The sequence below is a fragment of the Sphaerodactylus townsendi genome, linkage group LG06, assembly GCF_021028975.2.
Source record: "Sphaerodactylus townsendi isolate TG3544 linkage group LG06, MPM_Stown_v2.3, whole genome shotgun sequence".
In the NCBI taxonomy this organism is placed as follows: Eukaryota; Metazoa; Chordata; class Lepidosauria; order Squamata; family Sphaerodactylidae; genus Sphaerodactylus; species Sphaerodactylus townsendi.
This window is the reverse complement of record NC_059430.1, coordinates 104,362,444-104,379,314: the sequence shown is the minus strand read 5'-3', so window position 1 is coordinate 104,379,314 and position 16,871 is coordinate 104,362,444. Positions and strand designations below refer to the sequence as shown.

Here is a 16,871-nt window from a genome sequence, read left to right as displayed (position 1 = left end):
AGGCATTTTCTTTCTGCCTCCAGCATTGCATGGCAGAATTCCAAATATGCCTGCAGGCTCAGAAAGGTTGGGGACCCATGACCTATAGGCTTCCTCACAAGATGGGGGAGGGGGGGCAAAACGGAGGAGAGGATCTCTGCGTAAGCTGCTTTGATCTTTGTTAGGAAGAAAGATGGGGTATAGATAAATAATTTCTGGGTCAAATTTGAGGAGTACAGCTTCCTTTACATTCCCTCAAATCCTCAAAGTGAGAATATGATCTATGGCCTGTATGTTGGTCCCAAGTTCACATCTCTGTACCAGACTTCATTTGTATTGTGGCCTTGTGCGAGATTACTTCCTCTGTCCCTTCTCTGGAGCCTGGGAATGGGACTTCTGAGAAACGTGAGGCCTTCGCTAAAGGTTAGCTGACCAGCACAGCAACAAGAACTCTTTTGGGTTGTGTATTAACAGTATTCAAAACATTTCAGTGTTCAAAGTATTTCCTGACTGCTTTCCTGGGCAGCTACCAAGGGAGAGACGTGCTCTGGGGCTCACTGGTGGCTCCATCAGTAGAGCAGTCTGGATGTTGCTGCAGGACAAGACTTCTTGTGGAAGGCAGTTCGTCTTTAGAGCCAACATACATTTCCAGGGGAATGTGGAACAGGAAGAGTGAGGGAATCCCCCCCCCCCCCCCCGCTTCTTTTCCTTCTCTCATATCTGCAGCAGTTATATTGCTCACCCTTGGGAATTATTGAGGGCTGAGTATGATCCTTTGTTGTCCTGATGCTGGTTGAATTGCTTTGAACAAGAGCACACTGCCCTGCTACTCCAGGGCTAAAATACATCCAGATGCATCCCAATGTTCTGCATTGGCGGAGTCTGCCACCATATGTGGCATTTGCCTGCTTTCCCCCCCTTAGTCCAAAGCCAATCTGCAATGAACTGGGTTGTTACATCTTCTTTGGGGGGCAGGGGGTTTCAACTGCTTGCACAGCATGGTCAGAATGTACAGTTGTACAGAATGTACAGTTTGGGACAAGGCAGGCCTGTACAAACGGGACGGGCTTCATCTTAACCAAAGAGGAACCAGGCTGCTGGCGCTCAACATTAAAAAGGTGGCAGAACAGCTTTTAAACTGATCACTGGGGGAAAGCCGACAGGAGCTGAGGTGACTTCGGTTCGGAATACAGTATCTATGGGGATGCAGACAGAGAGGGAGGTTTTTCTAAATCAACCACATACAAGCGAGGAACATAGCAATGTGCATGTGACAAGGGATAGTGTCTACAAAAGACTTGAGGGTAAAGCACATAAATCCCAGGTTAAGGACAGAGACAGGGTATACAGGTGTCTCTATGCTAATAGTAGAAGCATTCGACCTAAAATGGGGGAGCTAGAGTACAGAGTTTTGAAGGAGGACTTTGATATAGTGGGCATTACAGAGACATGGTGGAATGAGGAGAACCAGTGGGATGCTGTTATCCCAGGCTACAGGCAGGAAGGGTAGGACAGAGCGTATTGGGGGTGGAATTGCCCTTTACATCAAAGAGAGCATAGTATCACATAAAATAGACAATGCAAGGGGAGCTGGTTCCCCTACAGAATCACTGTGGATATCAATACCAGGTGTGAAGGACAGTTTAATATTAGGAATATATTATCTGCCCCCTGACCAAAAGTGCACAAGAGGATTCTGAGATGGAAAAAAAAAAAGAATTAGAGGAGCCAAAAAAACAAAAAATGTAGTGGTAATGGGTGATTTTAACTATCCCCATATAAACTGGAAAAATGCATGTTCAGGTCATAGTAAGGAGAGTGCATTCCTGGATATGCTAAATGACTGTGGCTTAGAGCAGATGGTTGTGGAAAGGTGATCCTAGATCTAATTCTATGTGGGACTCAGGACCTGGTGCACTAAGTCAGTGTTGTTGAGCCGATAGGGAACAGCCACCACACTGCTGCTAGATTCAGTATCTCAGCATGCCACCACATGGCACCTACTAACGTAGTTACATTCTCCTTCAGAAAAGGAAATTCATCGCAAAGATGAGGGGGGATAGCGCATGGGAAGCTGAAAGGGAAAATCAAGAGAGTCAAAACTGTCCAGGATGCTTGGAGGTTATTTAAAACACAGTAATAAAAGCTCAGCTGGAATGTGTTCCACAGGTTAGAAAAGGCAGCACCCAGTCCAAAAAAGAAAGCCACCATGGTTAACAAGAGAGGTTGAGGAAATTATCAGAAAAAAGAAAAATGTCTTTTTAGAAAATGGAAGTCCAGTTTGGCTGATGAAGAAGAATATGAGAGGGAACACAAATGGTGGCAAAAGAGAAGCAAGTTAGCTTTTAAGGGAGGCAAAAAAGGATTATGAGGAACGCGATGGCTGCGAAAATCAAGACCAGCAACAAACAGTTCTTCAAGTACATCAAAAGCAGGAAGCCAGCAAGGAAGCTGCAGGCCCGTTAGATGACAAAGGAACAAAGGGTGTGCTAAAGATGGCAGGGAGATTGCAGAGAAGCTGAATGAATTCTTTGCATCTGTCTTCACCCAAGAGAGGAGGTGAGGGTATTCCTGCACCTGAACCAAGCTTCTTAGGAGGCTTAATCCGAGGAACTAGCGAAGATAGTGGTAGACAAGGAAGAAGTTCTGGCAGCCATTGATAAACTAAATGTTACCAAATCCCCTGGCCCAGATTGCATGCATTCACCCAAGAGTTCTTAAAGAGCTCAAGCATGAAATTGCTGATCTTCTCACTTTAATATGCAACTTATCCCTGAAATCAGGCTCCATCCCTGAAGACTGGAAGATGGCCAATGTCACACCAATCTTTAAGAAAGGATCTAGGGGACAGGAAATTACAGGCCAGTCAGTTTGACATCTGTTCCTGGTAAATTAGTAGAATCTATCATTAAAGATAAAATTATAAAACATGTAGAAAAGCAAGACCTGCTGAGAAAGAGTCAGCATGGCTTTTGCAGAGGCAAATCCTGTCTTTACAAACTTACTAGAGTTCTTTGAGGGTGTAAACAGGCATGTGGACAGGGTGAACCGTGGACATTGTCTACTTGGATTTCCAAAGGCTTTTGACAAAGTTCCTCACCAGAGACTGTTGAGAAAAACTCAGCAATGAAGGGAATAAGAGGGGAAGTCCTCCTATGGATTAAAAACTGGTTGAGAAACAGGGAAGCAAAGGGTGGGTATAAATGGGAAGTTCTCACAATGGAGAGATGTAAGGGAGTGGTGTCCCCAAGGATCCGCTTTGGGACCCAGTGCTCTTTAACCTATTCATAAATGACCTGGAAGTAGGGTGGGTAGCAGTGGTGGCCAAGTTTGCAGATGATACCAAATTATGGAGGGGGGCGAGAACCACAAAGGAGCGTGAAGGGCTCCAAGCAGACCTGGATAAATTAGGTGAGTGGGCTCAGAAATGGCAAATGCAGTTCAATGTAGCAAAATGTAAAGTGATGCACATAGGGCAAACAATCCAAACTTCACATAACATCGCTTACAGTGGTCAGTGCTATCAGTCACAGACCAGGAAAGGGAGTTGAGATCTTAGTTGATAGTTCCATGGGAATGTCAACTCAATGCATGGCAGCTGTGAAAAAGGCAAACTCTATGCTGGGGATCATTAGAAAAGGAATTGATAATAAAACTGCAAAGGTTGTCATGCCCTTATATAAAGTAGTGGAGTGCTGACGCGACTTGGAGTACTGTGTCCAGTTCTGGTCGTAGCATCTCAAAAAAGGATATTGAGGAGATAGAAAAAGGTGCAGAGAAGGGCAACAAGGATGATTGAGGGACTGGAGCACCTTCCCTATGAGGAGAGGCTGCAGCGTTTGGGACTCTTTAGTTTGGAGAGGAGGCGGCTGAGGGGGGATATGATTGAAGTCTACAAAATTATGCATGGGGTAGAAAATGTTGACAGAGATAAATTTTTCTCTCTTTCTCACAATACTAGAACCAGGGGGCATTCATTGAAAATGCTGGGTGGAAGAATTAGGACTAATAAAAGGAAACACTTCTTCACGCAACGTGTGATTGGTGTTTGGAATATGCTGCCACAGGAGGTGGTGATGGCCACTAACCTGGATAGCTTTAAAAGGGGCTTGGACAGATTTATGGAGGAGAAGTCGATTTATGGCTACCAATCTTGATCCTCCTTGATCTGAGATTGCAAATGCCTTAACAGACCAGGTGATCGGGAGCAACAGCCGCAGAAGGCCATTGCGTTCACATCCTACATGTGAGCTCCCAAAGGCACCTGGTGGGCCACTGCGAGTAGCAGAGAGCTGGACTAGATGGACTTTGGTCTGATCCAGCTGGCTTGTTCTTATGTTCTTATGTTCTTATATTTCTCCAATGTAACAGGATGACTTTCGAAGTTAGCAGGCTCAGAAATCCCAGTACTGCATTTCGTGGGTTGTCTGTTCCCCTGAATTAGTGATTGCAAACCTCTGACACACGTCAGAGGTGACACACTATGACATCTTGGGTGTCACGCCAACGTTCACCAACACCCAACACCAACTATTCTCCCTGGTTGAGTTATTTTTGTCATTATTTGACATTTCTTCATATAATACATAGCAACACTCATGATTGGACTGTATTTTTAAAAAATAAATGAGTATGTAAATAATTGTTTATCTTTTGTTCGGGGGAGGGGGGGTTGACACTCCTAAGGTTAGGCATTTTCCAAAATTTTGACATGCCAAGTCCAAAAGGTTCTCCATCACTGCCCTGAATACACAGTCATTGTGGGGAAAAGAGAATGGCCAATTACCCATGACTGGCTCTGCCCCGCCCTTGCCCCGCTCTGGTGCAAAAGTCCCGCCAGAAATGCTCTCGCTTTCCACGGGGAAAATGAGAAGCACAGGCGGGGCAAGAGGAAGCACATCGGGACAAAAAAACTTGCCCCGCCACACTTCGTCTCTCAGCGCGCCACAGGGAGGAGGCACGTTGGCAGCTGCCCTTTGGGTAATCAGACATTGTGTGTCAAATACAAGGGAGGTTATTGCACTCAAGATGAGCATCCCTTGGGCCATATTTTTGGAGAAATGGCAGAATTGCACCAGTTTCTACAAAATAGGGCTTGAAAGACCCCTCTGATAATTCTGTCGATGAAGTATATATAGTATTGTAGTCTACTGTGAGAAATCAGTGACATTCGTCTAAGTACATATGCACAGCACTGCAAGTCATTGTTAAATCATAGATGATGATGTGCAGTTATCGTGGCAAGTGACATATGGACAGTTATTTGTCAATAGTAAAATAACTTGAGTTGTGTAGACATGTACAGGGTAACCAGTAATTCAAAATAGAATGGGTGTGACGTCCAGTGCAATGGTTAAGAAATCAGACTGGGATTAGAAAGACCAAGACACATCTGCTTTTAGCCATGGAATTTATTGGATGATTTTGGGTCAGTTTACAAGAAATGCAGCCAGTTAAGAAAGCCAACTTGTATTCTTAAAATACCATCTTTTTAAAGGCTTTGGGGAAGTCATGAGACTGTTGCACAATTCCAGATTGTGAAATCTGTACGTATTTTCTAGAAGTTATGAGGTATCGGAGGTATGGTTTTGTTGATTGTCTGAGATTATACTGTTCTGCTGGAGATCTGTATCTCAAATGCTTAACAGCAACTATTTGCCATTTCTGCTGCAAGGTAGCAGCTGCATTCAAATACCACACAGGACAGTTTCATGAAATGGATTGTGTTTACATATAAACCCCAATTTACATACAAACCTCAGTTTTTTGCTACCTTTGGCTTCTTTTGCCACCTAGTAAGAAGGACGTCCTCTGTGTACTATTCCCAGGCAAATAAAAGGGAGAAGTGCCACTTGAACAAGCTGTGGTTTGTTCAGACTAAACTTTCTGCTAATAGGTGGGTTGGCTAATTTTCAGCCACTTCCTCATCTTGCTGCAGATCCCCAGTTTGGCCTTCGTGCTGTTCCAGAGTGTCTTCTGTTCCCCAGGAGCAGCATTTGAGGGAGCACCGGCTGCAGCAATGTGGGGAAGAGGCGAGGATATTCTGGCCCTCTGGCAAAAGGGCCTTGTGTAGGCAGAACAATTAGTCAGATCTAACCCTCTATTGTGTGAATTTGTGCTTCACAGCAGTCCAAATCTAAGCTATCGCTGGCAAAGTAGATACAAACACTAGCTTGAAATCCCACTTGGATGACAGTCAGCATAGTCAGCACATCCTTGTTTTCTGGATTGTCTGTATTTGGGCATCATGACTAACTGGGGTTTAATTAAACTGTATTTTTGCCCATGTATGAATGCAGGCAATATCACATCCCTCCCCACCTCCACTTCCTGGGTGGACATACTTTTAAATTTTTTTAACCATTTAAAGCTTTATACTCTGAATAGTAAACTGTTCTAATTTTTACGGTTGCATTCTACTGCATACCAGATGGCGTGATAGATCTGGAGACTTTTCAGGAAAGGAGTCCATCTATTTATCCCCATACGAGCATAGGGGGCTTGCAGGGAGACAGGAAAAAGAAAATAGTGTGGGGAAAGGGGATCCAGGGGAGAGTGAGTTACCCACTTCAGGTCCTTGCAAGTTCCCCACCACACCACTGGGCCCAGCTTAGGTGGCAGCTCGCAACCTGGCCAGAGTTTTCCCAGGGAAAAGATGGGAGGAAAGCTGAAGATAGGGGCCTGGTGGGTGAAGAGATAAGGAAACAAAAGAGTGAGAGACTAGGGGGGGGGGGGGATGAGATGCCCCCTGTAAGTCCTTGCAGGTAATTTATATTAACATGATCCATTACGCTCCAAACATTGGATGGTTTACCAACTTAAAGAAACATTAAATGATCACTTTTGCTCTGTTGAATTTACAGAATTATTGAACACCATTCAAAGCTCTTGGGTTCTAGTGGGAGCTTCAGACAACTTGCAGTTGTGAATTTCAGTAGATATATTTAAATCTTCAGATTTCCTCCTCCTAATAATTTGCTGATTGTGTGCAGTGAAGCAGAAACAACAACAGCTTCAGCTCGGGTTGGAGCTTGTTTGCACTTTAAAGGAATCTTGCTTGGTTTTTCTGGGTCGCAAGTAATTAATGACTGAGTAGTAATTGAGAAAGGCACATGTCTATGTTTGTTTTCTGTAAAATTTAAATTCTAACATTTAGAAAAGCTAGAGAAAGGCAAGAGAGATGAACATGAAATAGTAGCATGTATCTCAAAACATCTTTGGAGTTTCCAAAGCACAATGAAATTAATTGTAATGGAGTGAGTCTCTAGCTGACCACCTAAAAGGCCCACAAGACAGATACAAATACAACATTGGCCCTTGGCTCATGGCAACTTTATTTTCATGGTGTGTTAAATTCTGGTTTGCTTCTTCATATTGCTTAAAGATGCTCTAGAAAGGCTATGTTCAGACAGAATGGTTCTTCTTGTTGCTAACGTCCCAGTTGTGAAGTCCTTGATTTGGTGTATGCCAGTGTGATGTAGCAGTTAGTGTCAGACTGGATCAGATTGTTGACTGGAGGGACCAAATCCCTTGAGTCTTGTTCCATCTGCACTAGCTTCCGGTTTGCTTCTGGGCTCAATTCAAGGTGCTGGTATTGACCTTTAAAGCCCTATATGGCCTGGGACCAACGTTAAGGAGTGCCTTCTCCCCTGTGAGCCTACCTGGACTCTCTGCTCATCTTTGCAGACCCTACGTTAGTTGCTCCTATAATCAGAGGCTAGATGAGTGGCAAATTAAGAAACAGCCCAAGGGAGATTCATCAGTCTCCCGCTATCAGTGACTTCTCCAGGGAATTCAGATTAGCCTGTGCACTCCCACACACGCCAGCTGGGTGACCTTGGGCTAGTCACAGTTCTTCTGAACTCTCTCAGCCCCACCTACCTCACAGGGTGTTTGTTGTGAGGTGGGAAGGGAAAGGAAATTGTAAGTCCTTTTGAGTCTCCTACAAGAGAGAAAGGGGGGATATACATCCAACTCTTCTTCTTCTTCTGCCGGTAGGTGAAGAGTTCATTGTTTCATTTGCATGTAAGCCAAATAATAGTCACTCCTCCTCCTTCCGGGTTCTAGTGTTGTTTTTGTTGTGTATTTAATTATTGTATAATTTTAAGTGTTTTTAATTCTTGAAATGTTCAATTTTTTTAACGGTGACCACCTTGAGGGCCCTGATAAAGGCAGCATAACATTGTTTTAAATAAATCGGTTCTGGGAGACTCAGATTGAAATTCCCATTTTGCCATGGAAGCTACCTGGGTGACCTTGGGCCAGTCAGGAGGATAAAATGGAGGAGAGGAGGACAACAGAAGGTGCTTTGAGTCCCCACTGGAGAGAAAAACTGGGTTGCTAACAAAGTAAACAAATAGTTACACATATAATTACAAACATTTTACACATGGGCACTTCTGTACAGAATTTGTTCGGCTCCCCTGTGTCAGTCAGCACTCGGGGTATGTTGCAGGTGCAACAGACAAAGGCAAAAAGGGCAGGTTTGGAGGGGCAGCAAGAGGCTGAGGGGCTGGACGACTCACAGCATTTGGGGATTGGTCACCTTCTGCTCTCTTCTCTCCCCATTGCAGGTAAATTTGCTGAGGACATATTTGGCGAGCTTTTCACACAGGCCAACACCTTTGCCTTTCGTGTAAGCTCCCTAGTTGAGAGAGTAGACCGCCTGCAAGTCAAAGTCACTCAGCTGGATCCCAAGGAGGAGGAAGGTAAGGAAGCAGATAATATCCTTGTAGGCCAAGTACCCCAAAGAGCCGGGGAAGGGGCTGAGAAATGTTCATAGCCTTGGAGTGAACTTGCAGCAAGGGTTGGGCACCTGTCAGCTGGCCATCTGACCTCTGTCTGCACTCAAAATGGTTGTCAGCTATTCTATATAGTCAGGGATGCCCTTGTATAAGTAATCTCCCCTTACTTGCACAGTGAACTCATTTGATGGCCATGGTGGGAATGGATCCCTCCTCCTGTTCTCCATCTGGGAGGGTCAAGGGTGTGCATGTGTGTATCCTTGATTGGGAGTAGGTGCCTCATACCCTTTCCAGAGATGATTTGATCTCTCCTCTCCTGATAAAGATGGACCAGGGGAGTACCGCCTACAGGAACATATGGCATCACATGTCCCCAGGTGCCATGTGGGGGCTCCCACAAAATCGCCCTCACCCACCCCTCCACTGCACTGCAGCTGCAGCCCTGAAGGCCCAGCCAGCCTCAGCCCTGAGGGTACCTGAAGGCCGGTGGTGGTGGCGCCTTGGCCCCCTGTGCTGGGAGTGTGCTTGCTGCCCTTGCCGGGCTTCCCACACACCCTTACCTGGCCCAGTGTGGTGGCACTGCTCAGTCACGCATCAGTGCATGTGGGTCTGGCTACTGGGGCGATGTGCGGCTGAACAGCACCTCTGGGCCAGGTAAAGGCGCACGGGGAGCCTGGCGGGGGCAGCAAGCGCGCTCCCAGCACAGCGGGCAAAGGTGATGCCATTGGCCTCCTGGCATCCCCACCGGGCCCCTCCCATCCCCAGAGGGCTCAGAGGCTCCCCGGAGGCCTTGGGGAGACGTTTGGTGCTCCCTCCGTGCTGGGGCACGCCCGGCCTCTCTTGCCGCAGGCACCATTTTGGTTAGGTTCACCACTGAGATGGACAGTCTAGATTCTCCTACTGACTGTGAAAGATAACTGCAGACATTTTTAAAAGAAATTGGAACACTGGGTTCAGGGAGTGTTAAGAAGTAAGCACACACACAAGCTGTTATCAGATCTCAAATATCCAAGACTCAGCAGGACAATAACATTTTTTGTGAGGGTCTTAAATGGGACTCTGAAAACCGGGTGGACCTGACCGAGCTCTAGAAACTTGCAGATGTCGGACAATTTTAACCATATTCAGAAGTCAGAATTCCTGAGTCATCTGTGATGAGCTCCAGGCTGATTCAGTCCCAGGGTAGCATTTTCCCCTGTGTATTTGACTCTAGTTTGTGAGAAAGAAATGCTTTGGCACCCAGGTTCCATTTCCACAGCCAGCAATTCTTCAGTTGGCCTATCTTTGTTTTGGGTGAGCAAGTGTGCAAGTCCGAGAATAACCCAGGCTGGAGCTCATTTTGAACACGTTTTCAGCTGTTTGTGATGTCTGCATTCATGTCTGCATACAGATTTCATGCCAACCATGATTTTCAGTTCCTGTTACAAGTAAGCATTTTCAAACGCATGGTTATGATTTAACACCATTTGATCAGTCAGTCGACAGTGTGTGCCGGTCCTGCCTGAAGCTTTCTGACTGCTGATGGATATCGCCTTTGACCAGGGTGGGGTGAGAGCCTGCTGTCTGTATCCCCATTTGTTAAAGTCTCTTCTACTTAAAACAAGAAATTATTCCAGGGCAGTCTGGTTCATTGGCACACAGGTTGAGCAGTTAAGCCTAACAGCGTCAGATGAGTGTGAAAAGGGGTTTCTTAAAAGGCTCCTTTCAAGAGGCAACTAAAGAATCTGTACTATTATCGGAATGCATTAAAAACAGTCGCTGAACAAACAGTAACCTAGTTTATGTTTGAGGTAAAGCCTCAGTTTTCTTTTTCTCTCTCTCTCTTTTCTTCTTAGTGTCCCTGCAAGGTATTAACACAAGGAAAGCCTTCAAAAGCTCCACAACTCAGGACCAAAAGCTCTTTGACAGAGACTCTCTCCCAGTGCCTGTCCTTGAAACATACAGTGTTTGCAATACGCCACCACCTCTTAACATTCTCTCCCCTTACAGGTAATGTGCATTCAGAATTGTACGGGGAAGGCTGCCCAGATGATTGATAAGGTCACGAACTTGCATTGAAACGGCCGTCTTCCCCAGAGGCAATGAAGTAGCACGGCTAGTCCTTAAGAGAGCCTCCTGGCTGATCAAGGGATTGGCACATCCTCCTTACATAGGCTATGTATTTGGGGTTTTTTATTTGAGGACAATATGATGGGGGAAGGCAGGGGAGACAGCACAATACAGACCTGCAAAGTTCTGGACTCTTGAAGGGGAAAGGAGACTGGGATACACTTTTTCTCCAGTAATATCTGAACTTTGTGTGACTCGATGGATTTGACTGTTCATGGTAGACAAAAGGAAGTACTTTTTAACACAGAATATAAATTGGCTTTTAAAATAGTAGTGGGGTGTTGGGATAACCTATCTCTTGCTATTACCTGTGCTATGCAAAAGAACCTCTGTGTCTAGAGGTACCGGTAGTGTGCTCTTGAGTATCAGATGCTGAGAACAGGTAAGCAGCAGCAGTCTTCACATAAGCTTCCAGAAGCACAAGGCCAGTAACTGCTAGTAATGGAACGTCAGCTTGGATAGACCTGGATCTCTATTTCTGTAGGGTGGACTGGCCATCCACTAGGAGCTGAACTCCCCTGACCAAGCTGCGTAGGTGATAACCTCCTCCCAGAAGAAATGAGAGGTCCCTGTTGAGGTCTCCAAAGGCTTCTTGTACAGTGAAGAGAGGAGCATTTGTCTCTCTGGGATGTATCTGTTATTTTTAACATAAGAAAGCTCTGGAGCTTGGTGAAAAGCAGCATGTGATTCTTTCAGCCCGGCAGGCACTCCCTTTCTTTATGAAACACGTCTCCCAGGTACCCTGTGATTTCCAGGCAGGAGGTAAAATAGCAGCATGCAACTCTCTCAGCCCCACCACCCCTTGCAACCCTGAATTGCAGGGGCACAGCCCAACACTCCTCCTCCACCCCGGAAATGAAAGAGGTGTGCTGTTGCTTATCTGTCTGGCCATCTCTCTCTCCCTTAGGAGCCCAGGGAAGGAGCCCTGATTGGCCTGTGGGTCTCCAGGCTACCTACTGTTATCAGGATAATTTGTAACTTCCCTGTGGAAATAGTGCAGATTTTTTGGTGGCTGGAAAATCTCCATCTAATTACTTTGTTTTATATGTTTTGTGAAGCAGTTCTTTCAACAGTCAGAGTCACTGTCAAATCTTCCACAGTAACAATTATGAAACATAGTGTGTTTTCATGTACTCTTCCGTGTGATATTCTTCCGTTTCCTTGTTTGGTACAATTTACAGCCCATATATTTGCAAGTAGAGTTGCCTGAAGTAGGTGCAGAATACTTTTCTGTAAAGTGTTGGTCCCATTAGGTTGGGTCTCAGGAGACTGACTCAGCCCAAGGTAAAACATGGTGGTGCAACTAGCCGCTTCTTTCTGAACATCTAACTGTGTCACGTCATTCTTCAGGATAGAGGCAAGCTAGTGGGAGAGGCATAGACAGGAATACAAATGTTTCCTAGGGCCACATTCATAAATATCCCTTGAATACATAAACATTAATTCCAGGTAGGTGGAAAGGAGTGGTCTTCCAAGGGATGCTGCTACCCTGCAGAGGAGGAGCATGTAATATTGGCTTCTGAATCCCGAAGGTAGAGCAGATACCCTTGTTTAGGTTGAGATGGAAAATGTCAATTATTTCTTAGCCTCTGCAGGGTTTGGTGGGGGTTTTTTTTGGTGTGTGTGTGTGTGATATTTAATTTGTTTTATTGAGGCTTTGGATAAACTGTCATTACTGTGTGTCTGTGATTCTCTCCTAGGGATGATGGCAAAGAAGCGCTTAAATTCTACACAGATCCATCCTACTTCTTTGATCTCTGGAAGGAGAAAATGCTACAAGACACCAAGGATATCATGAAAGAAAAACGGAAGCATCGGGTGAGAGGAAGGGCACCTGTTGCTTAGTGGATTTTTTAAAAAGCTTGAACAGGTCAGGGAGGGGAAAATACAGGACTATTATTGTCTGCATCTTTTTTTAAAGGAGGGAACAGGGAAACTTTTCAGAGAACTAACTTTGGCTTCTCATGATTTTCAGTTAAGTACAGAAAATCTGATTGAACACAGTGGTACTTGTTTCTGAGTAAGATGTCATAGGATTGGGCTGCAAACCATTTACTTTGAAGAAAAATCTGAGTTATATACTAACACACCTGGATGTAATACTTTGGTCGAGCGTGTATAGAACAGAGGGATTACTCGCATTATGGAAACGATAAAGTAGATTAAGGCCAAAATTTTGGTTAGATCCTTGCAGTGATGTGAGTCTAGCCTAGCTCATCTATTTATGGATGTCAACTGATCACCTATGGTACTACATAAGTTGTTTCCCTTACATTTGAATCTGTACCTGTAGGGGAGCAGCAGTGGCGTAGGAGGTTAAGAGCTCGTGTATCTTATCTGGAGGAACCGGGTTTGATTCCCAGCTCTGCCGCCTGAGCTTTGGAGGCTTATCTGGGGAATTCAGAGTAGCCTGTACACTCCCACACACGCCAGCTGGGTGACCTTGGGCTAGTCACAGCTCTACGGAGCTCTCTCAGCCCCACCTACCTCACAGGGTGTTTGTTGTGAGGGGGGAAGGGCAAGGAGATTGTAAGCCCCTTTGAATCTCCTGCAGGAGAGAAAGGGGGGATATAAATCCAAACTCCTCCTCCTCCTCCTCCTCCTCCTTCTTCTAGCCTAGTAAGATTTGAAAGGATTGTAGTAGCTCTTCCCACACCCTTTTTCTCCCATTACATACTCCAACTGAGATATTCTGCTGCATATACAATGGATGGAAATAGACACTTGTGCATATATGTGCCATTACAGTTTTGGCCATTTTCTATCTGTCTGAATGTACTCTTAATACAGGGAATACTGTGTGTAAAGTGGCCTTTACTCCACAAGTCCACAGATCCCAGCTCAGTGCTGTGGTACCTGTTATTATCATTCAGATCAATGGCCTTCAAAAGGTGTTCAAAGTATTAGCGTGGTGTAATGATTCGAATGTTGGAATAGGAGCTGGTAGGACCCAGGCTACAATCTCATGGAGCCTTGCTGGATGATCTTGATGGACAGTCATAGACTCTTCGCCTATCCGCTTAGGTTGTTGTGAGGATAAAATGGAGGAGAGAAGAATGTTGTAAGTCGCATTCAGTTCCCACTGCGGAATGAAGTAGGATATAAAGCACCCCTGGGAATTACCAGTCTTATTCAGGGATATAAATGGTGCACTAGCTTCTCTGAGAGATCGGCTTGTCTGTTATTACTGCGCTTGCCCTGCACTTCAGAGCCAAGACAGAGTGAAGGGCATGTTCTAGGACAGGCAGGTGCACTCTTAAGTTGGCATGTGGCACTGATGAAACCCCACAGGCTTGGTAGTGCATGACATGAATAATTACCTCTAAAATATCTTCTGTCCTCTGCTGTGTATAGCAGAGAGTGGGTGCTGTTTAGAAAATGCCACGAAAATTTCCAGTGTGATCCACTTTTGCTGTAAGTAAACCCAGTGGGCAGGTGGAGTCAGAAGTCTGTTTTATGAGTGCCTCATTCTCTGTTCCATCCTCTTGGGAGTCCAGAGGATGAAGCAGGATATGGTGATTGTGTGTCTCTATAGAACAATCCTGTGGATTGCTCTAATAATCACAGTGATGGAGCAATGTACAAAGTACAGATGTTCCTCTGTTCTGCCCCCCTTGTGTAAAGGGAGGACTAGGCTCCTAGCTGACTGCCACTTGAAGCCTCCATTCAGAAGCCAATACCAGAATTCTCCAGAAAATCAGAGACAGTTTTTGAATTGTATACAGAGAATCTCCTAGCTTCGCAGTCTGGAACAGTGAAGAGGCTTGCATCTCTTTGTTTGTTAATCAGATATGCTCAAGCAAGAGAGAATGGGCCTTTGGAAAGCACCTTGTGGTCTGTCTGCGAGTGCTGAGGGAACGGACTTGACTCCTGTCAATGCAATGAAGCAGGAGCAACTTACCAGAACACCTCTGTCTCAGTCCATTTTAACAAGGTTTTTTAAAAATTTCTCTAGAAAGAAAAGAAGGACAATCCGAACCGAGGAAATGTGAATCCACGGAAAATCAAAACCCGGAAGGAGGAGTGGGAGAAAATGAAAATGGGACAAGAGTTTGTAGAGTCAAGGGAAAAATTTGGACCACCTGGGTAAGAGAAAACATAGCAACTGATCTAATAGAAGCAGAACGTGGTTTGTGTGAATGCGATCTGTGAGACCTGGCACTATCTCTCCCTACACTGTGCAGTACCAGCCTATCAGTGTTTCATAGATTCACCTTGGCACGCATGTGGCAATGGACAAAACATTTTTGCAAGGTAGGTAATAAGCACCCTTGTATCCTCCATTGCCCCTGGGGCTTAGGGCAGGCTACACAAAGGCTCTGATTCCTGGCCTAGAGAAGGGAACTGCTCTGTAGAGCTCAAGATCTGATGTATTCCTGGGGTGAACACCACAGAACATATGGAAGCTGGAATCCAAAGAACCATGCAGCTAGTGCTGGATCCCCGGGAGACATTTGAGGCTCCTATTGTTCAGTATGCACACTAGAGACTGCTGTTCTATCTTGCTTTTAAAGGAAGGATTTTATAAAGATAGCTGGATAGGGCAGGGAGGATGGTCTAATGAGGGAATTTGTAAACTCACTCTGAGCATGCCCCAGTCCATAGGTGTACCTTAGGTATCTCTTTAGAACCTGGCCAGTTTATTTGAGTTTTCTGATCCACTTATCTCAAATGTGTAGGAAGTGATAACAGGTCACTAGGTTGTCCTCACTATTGATTTTGTGGTGTTCTGGAGAATTGCATACCTGCAAAACCCTCCTATTTACCACCCGTTCTGCAAAAATTCTGGAATTAAAGAACATGATCAAGGCCAGGAGTATAATTGGCATCACATACTGGAAAGCAGGCAGTTTGCAGTGTACACAGAAGGACAGAAAACCCCTCCAGTGTCAAATTCAGGTGCTCAGGTGCTGCAAAGCAGTTCTCCAACAGTGGGGCTCAGTCATCCGGGATTCTGCCCTGGCACGTGGCTGCAGGAGGCCCAGGCATTGTTTCAGAAGTCTTTGAGACATTTGGGGGAAGGGTGTCTTTCAAAGCACTTCTGGCCTTGTTTGGCAGTTTAAGCAAGTGAAACCATTCCGGCTCTCTTCTCTGCAGTGTTTCCTCGCCTTTGTGGTCTAGCTGCCTTTTTACAATGTCCCTTTTCTTGTGATGAACGTGCCAGCGGGAGGGAGGTGGCAAACAAACCCAATGCCCAAAAATAGCCCCCAAAGCTATCTGTTTTCCCTTTTTTAAAAGCCTAGGATGCTTGAAAACTACCTTTTTTGGAGAACCTGGGGCTTTATTAGAGACCTTCCAGGGGTATCTCATTGAAAAGATTGATAATGGCAGGAGAATATTTTCTGAAAATGCCCATCTTTCCTCCTGAACTATGCCTTTTTGTTCAGGGATTTGACCTTTGGTGTTGGCTTTGGAGCTAAAAGTGAACTGCCACAACAGCATCACGGATTGTAGTTTTTGCCTGTCATGAACATCTGAGTTGCAAGGAGCTGTGTGCATCCAGTTCTCTGCAACAGCAGAATTTTCTTGAGAGTCTCTCCTCTGAAATCACTTTCAACTTGAATTGTTGAACACCTCCTTGTCTTGCAGCAAGAGAAACCGGGGGGGGGGGGGGCGCTATAGACGAGGTTGACCACTGCTGTACCCACGGCTTGGCCTGACCCAACACTCTCCAGCCAGTGTTTTCCTGGGCTCCATTCCTCTGAAAATGTTAGAGAGCTGCCAAACTGTTTTTCAGAAGCTGCCGTTACAGTCTGCCCACTAGCATTTATTTTCCACACCTCTTTGCTCTAGCATCGAAATGTCAATTAGGTACCTTTAAAGGCTTTTTAGTTGTTTTGGCAAATAAATAAAACTCGTATAATTCTGCATATAATTTTTTTTTATGATGCCTATTATTCACAGCGAGGGCTTGTTGGTGTTGAGCCTCACTTGCAAACTCTAAATAAGCATTAGTCTGAGTTGAAATGGTGACAGGTCCAGACATTGTGTTGACTGGGTTTGGAAAACGCTTCTCTAATGAGTGTGTAATTTGCGTGA

The 16,871-nt window shown here is 45.2% G+C and overlaps 1 protein-coding gene across 2 annotated transcripts in view; it reads left to right on the top strand.

Annotated features, from left to right (window-relative positions):
* WASF2 (WASP family member 2) overlaps nucleotides 1-16,871 on the top strand; it is a 57,737-nt gene that overhangs the window by 30,077 nt on the left and 10,789 nt on the right. For both annotated transcript variants that reach the window (XM_048500248.1, XM_048500247.1), the window contains 4 exons: nucleotides 8,553-8,687; nucleotides 10,559-10,712; nucleotides 12,533-12,650; nucleotides 14,788-14,918. In XM_048500248.1, coding sequence (XP_048356205.1) covers nucleotides 8,553-8,687; nucleotides 10,559-10,712; nucleotides 12,533-12,650; nucleotides 14,788-14,918 — 538 coding nt within the window. The remainder of the gene's footprint in view (nucleotides 1-8,552; nucleotides 8,688-10,558; nucleotides 10,713-12,532; nucleotides 12,651-14,787; nucleotides 14,919-16,871) is intronic.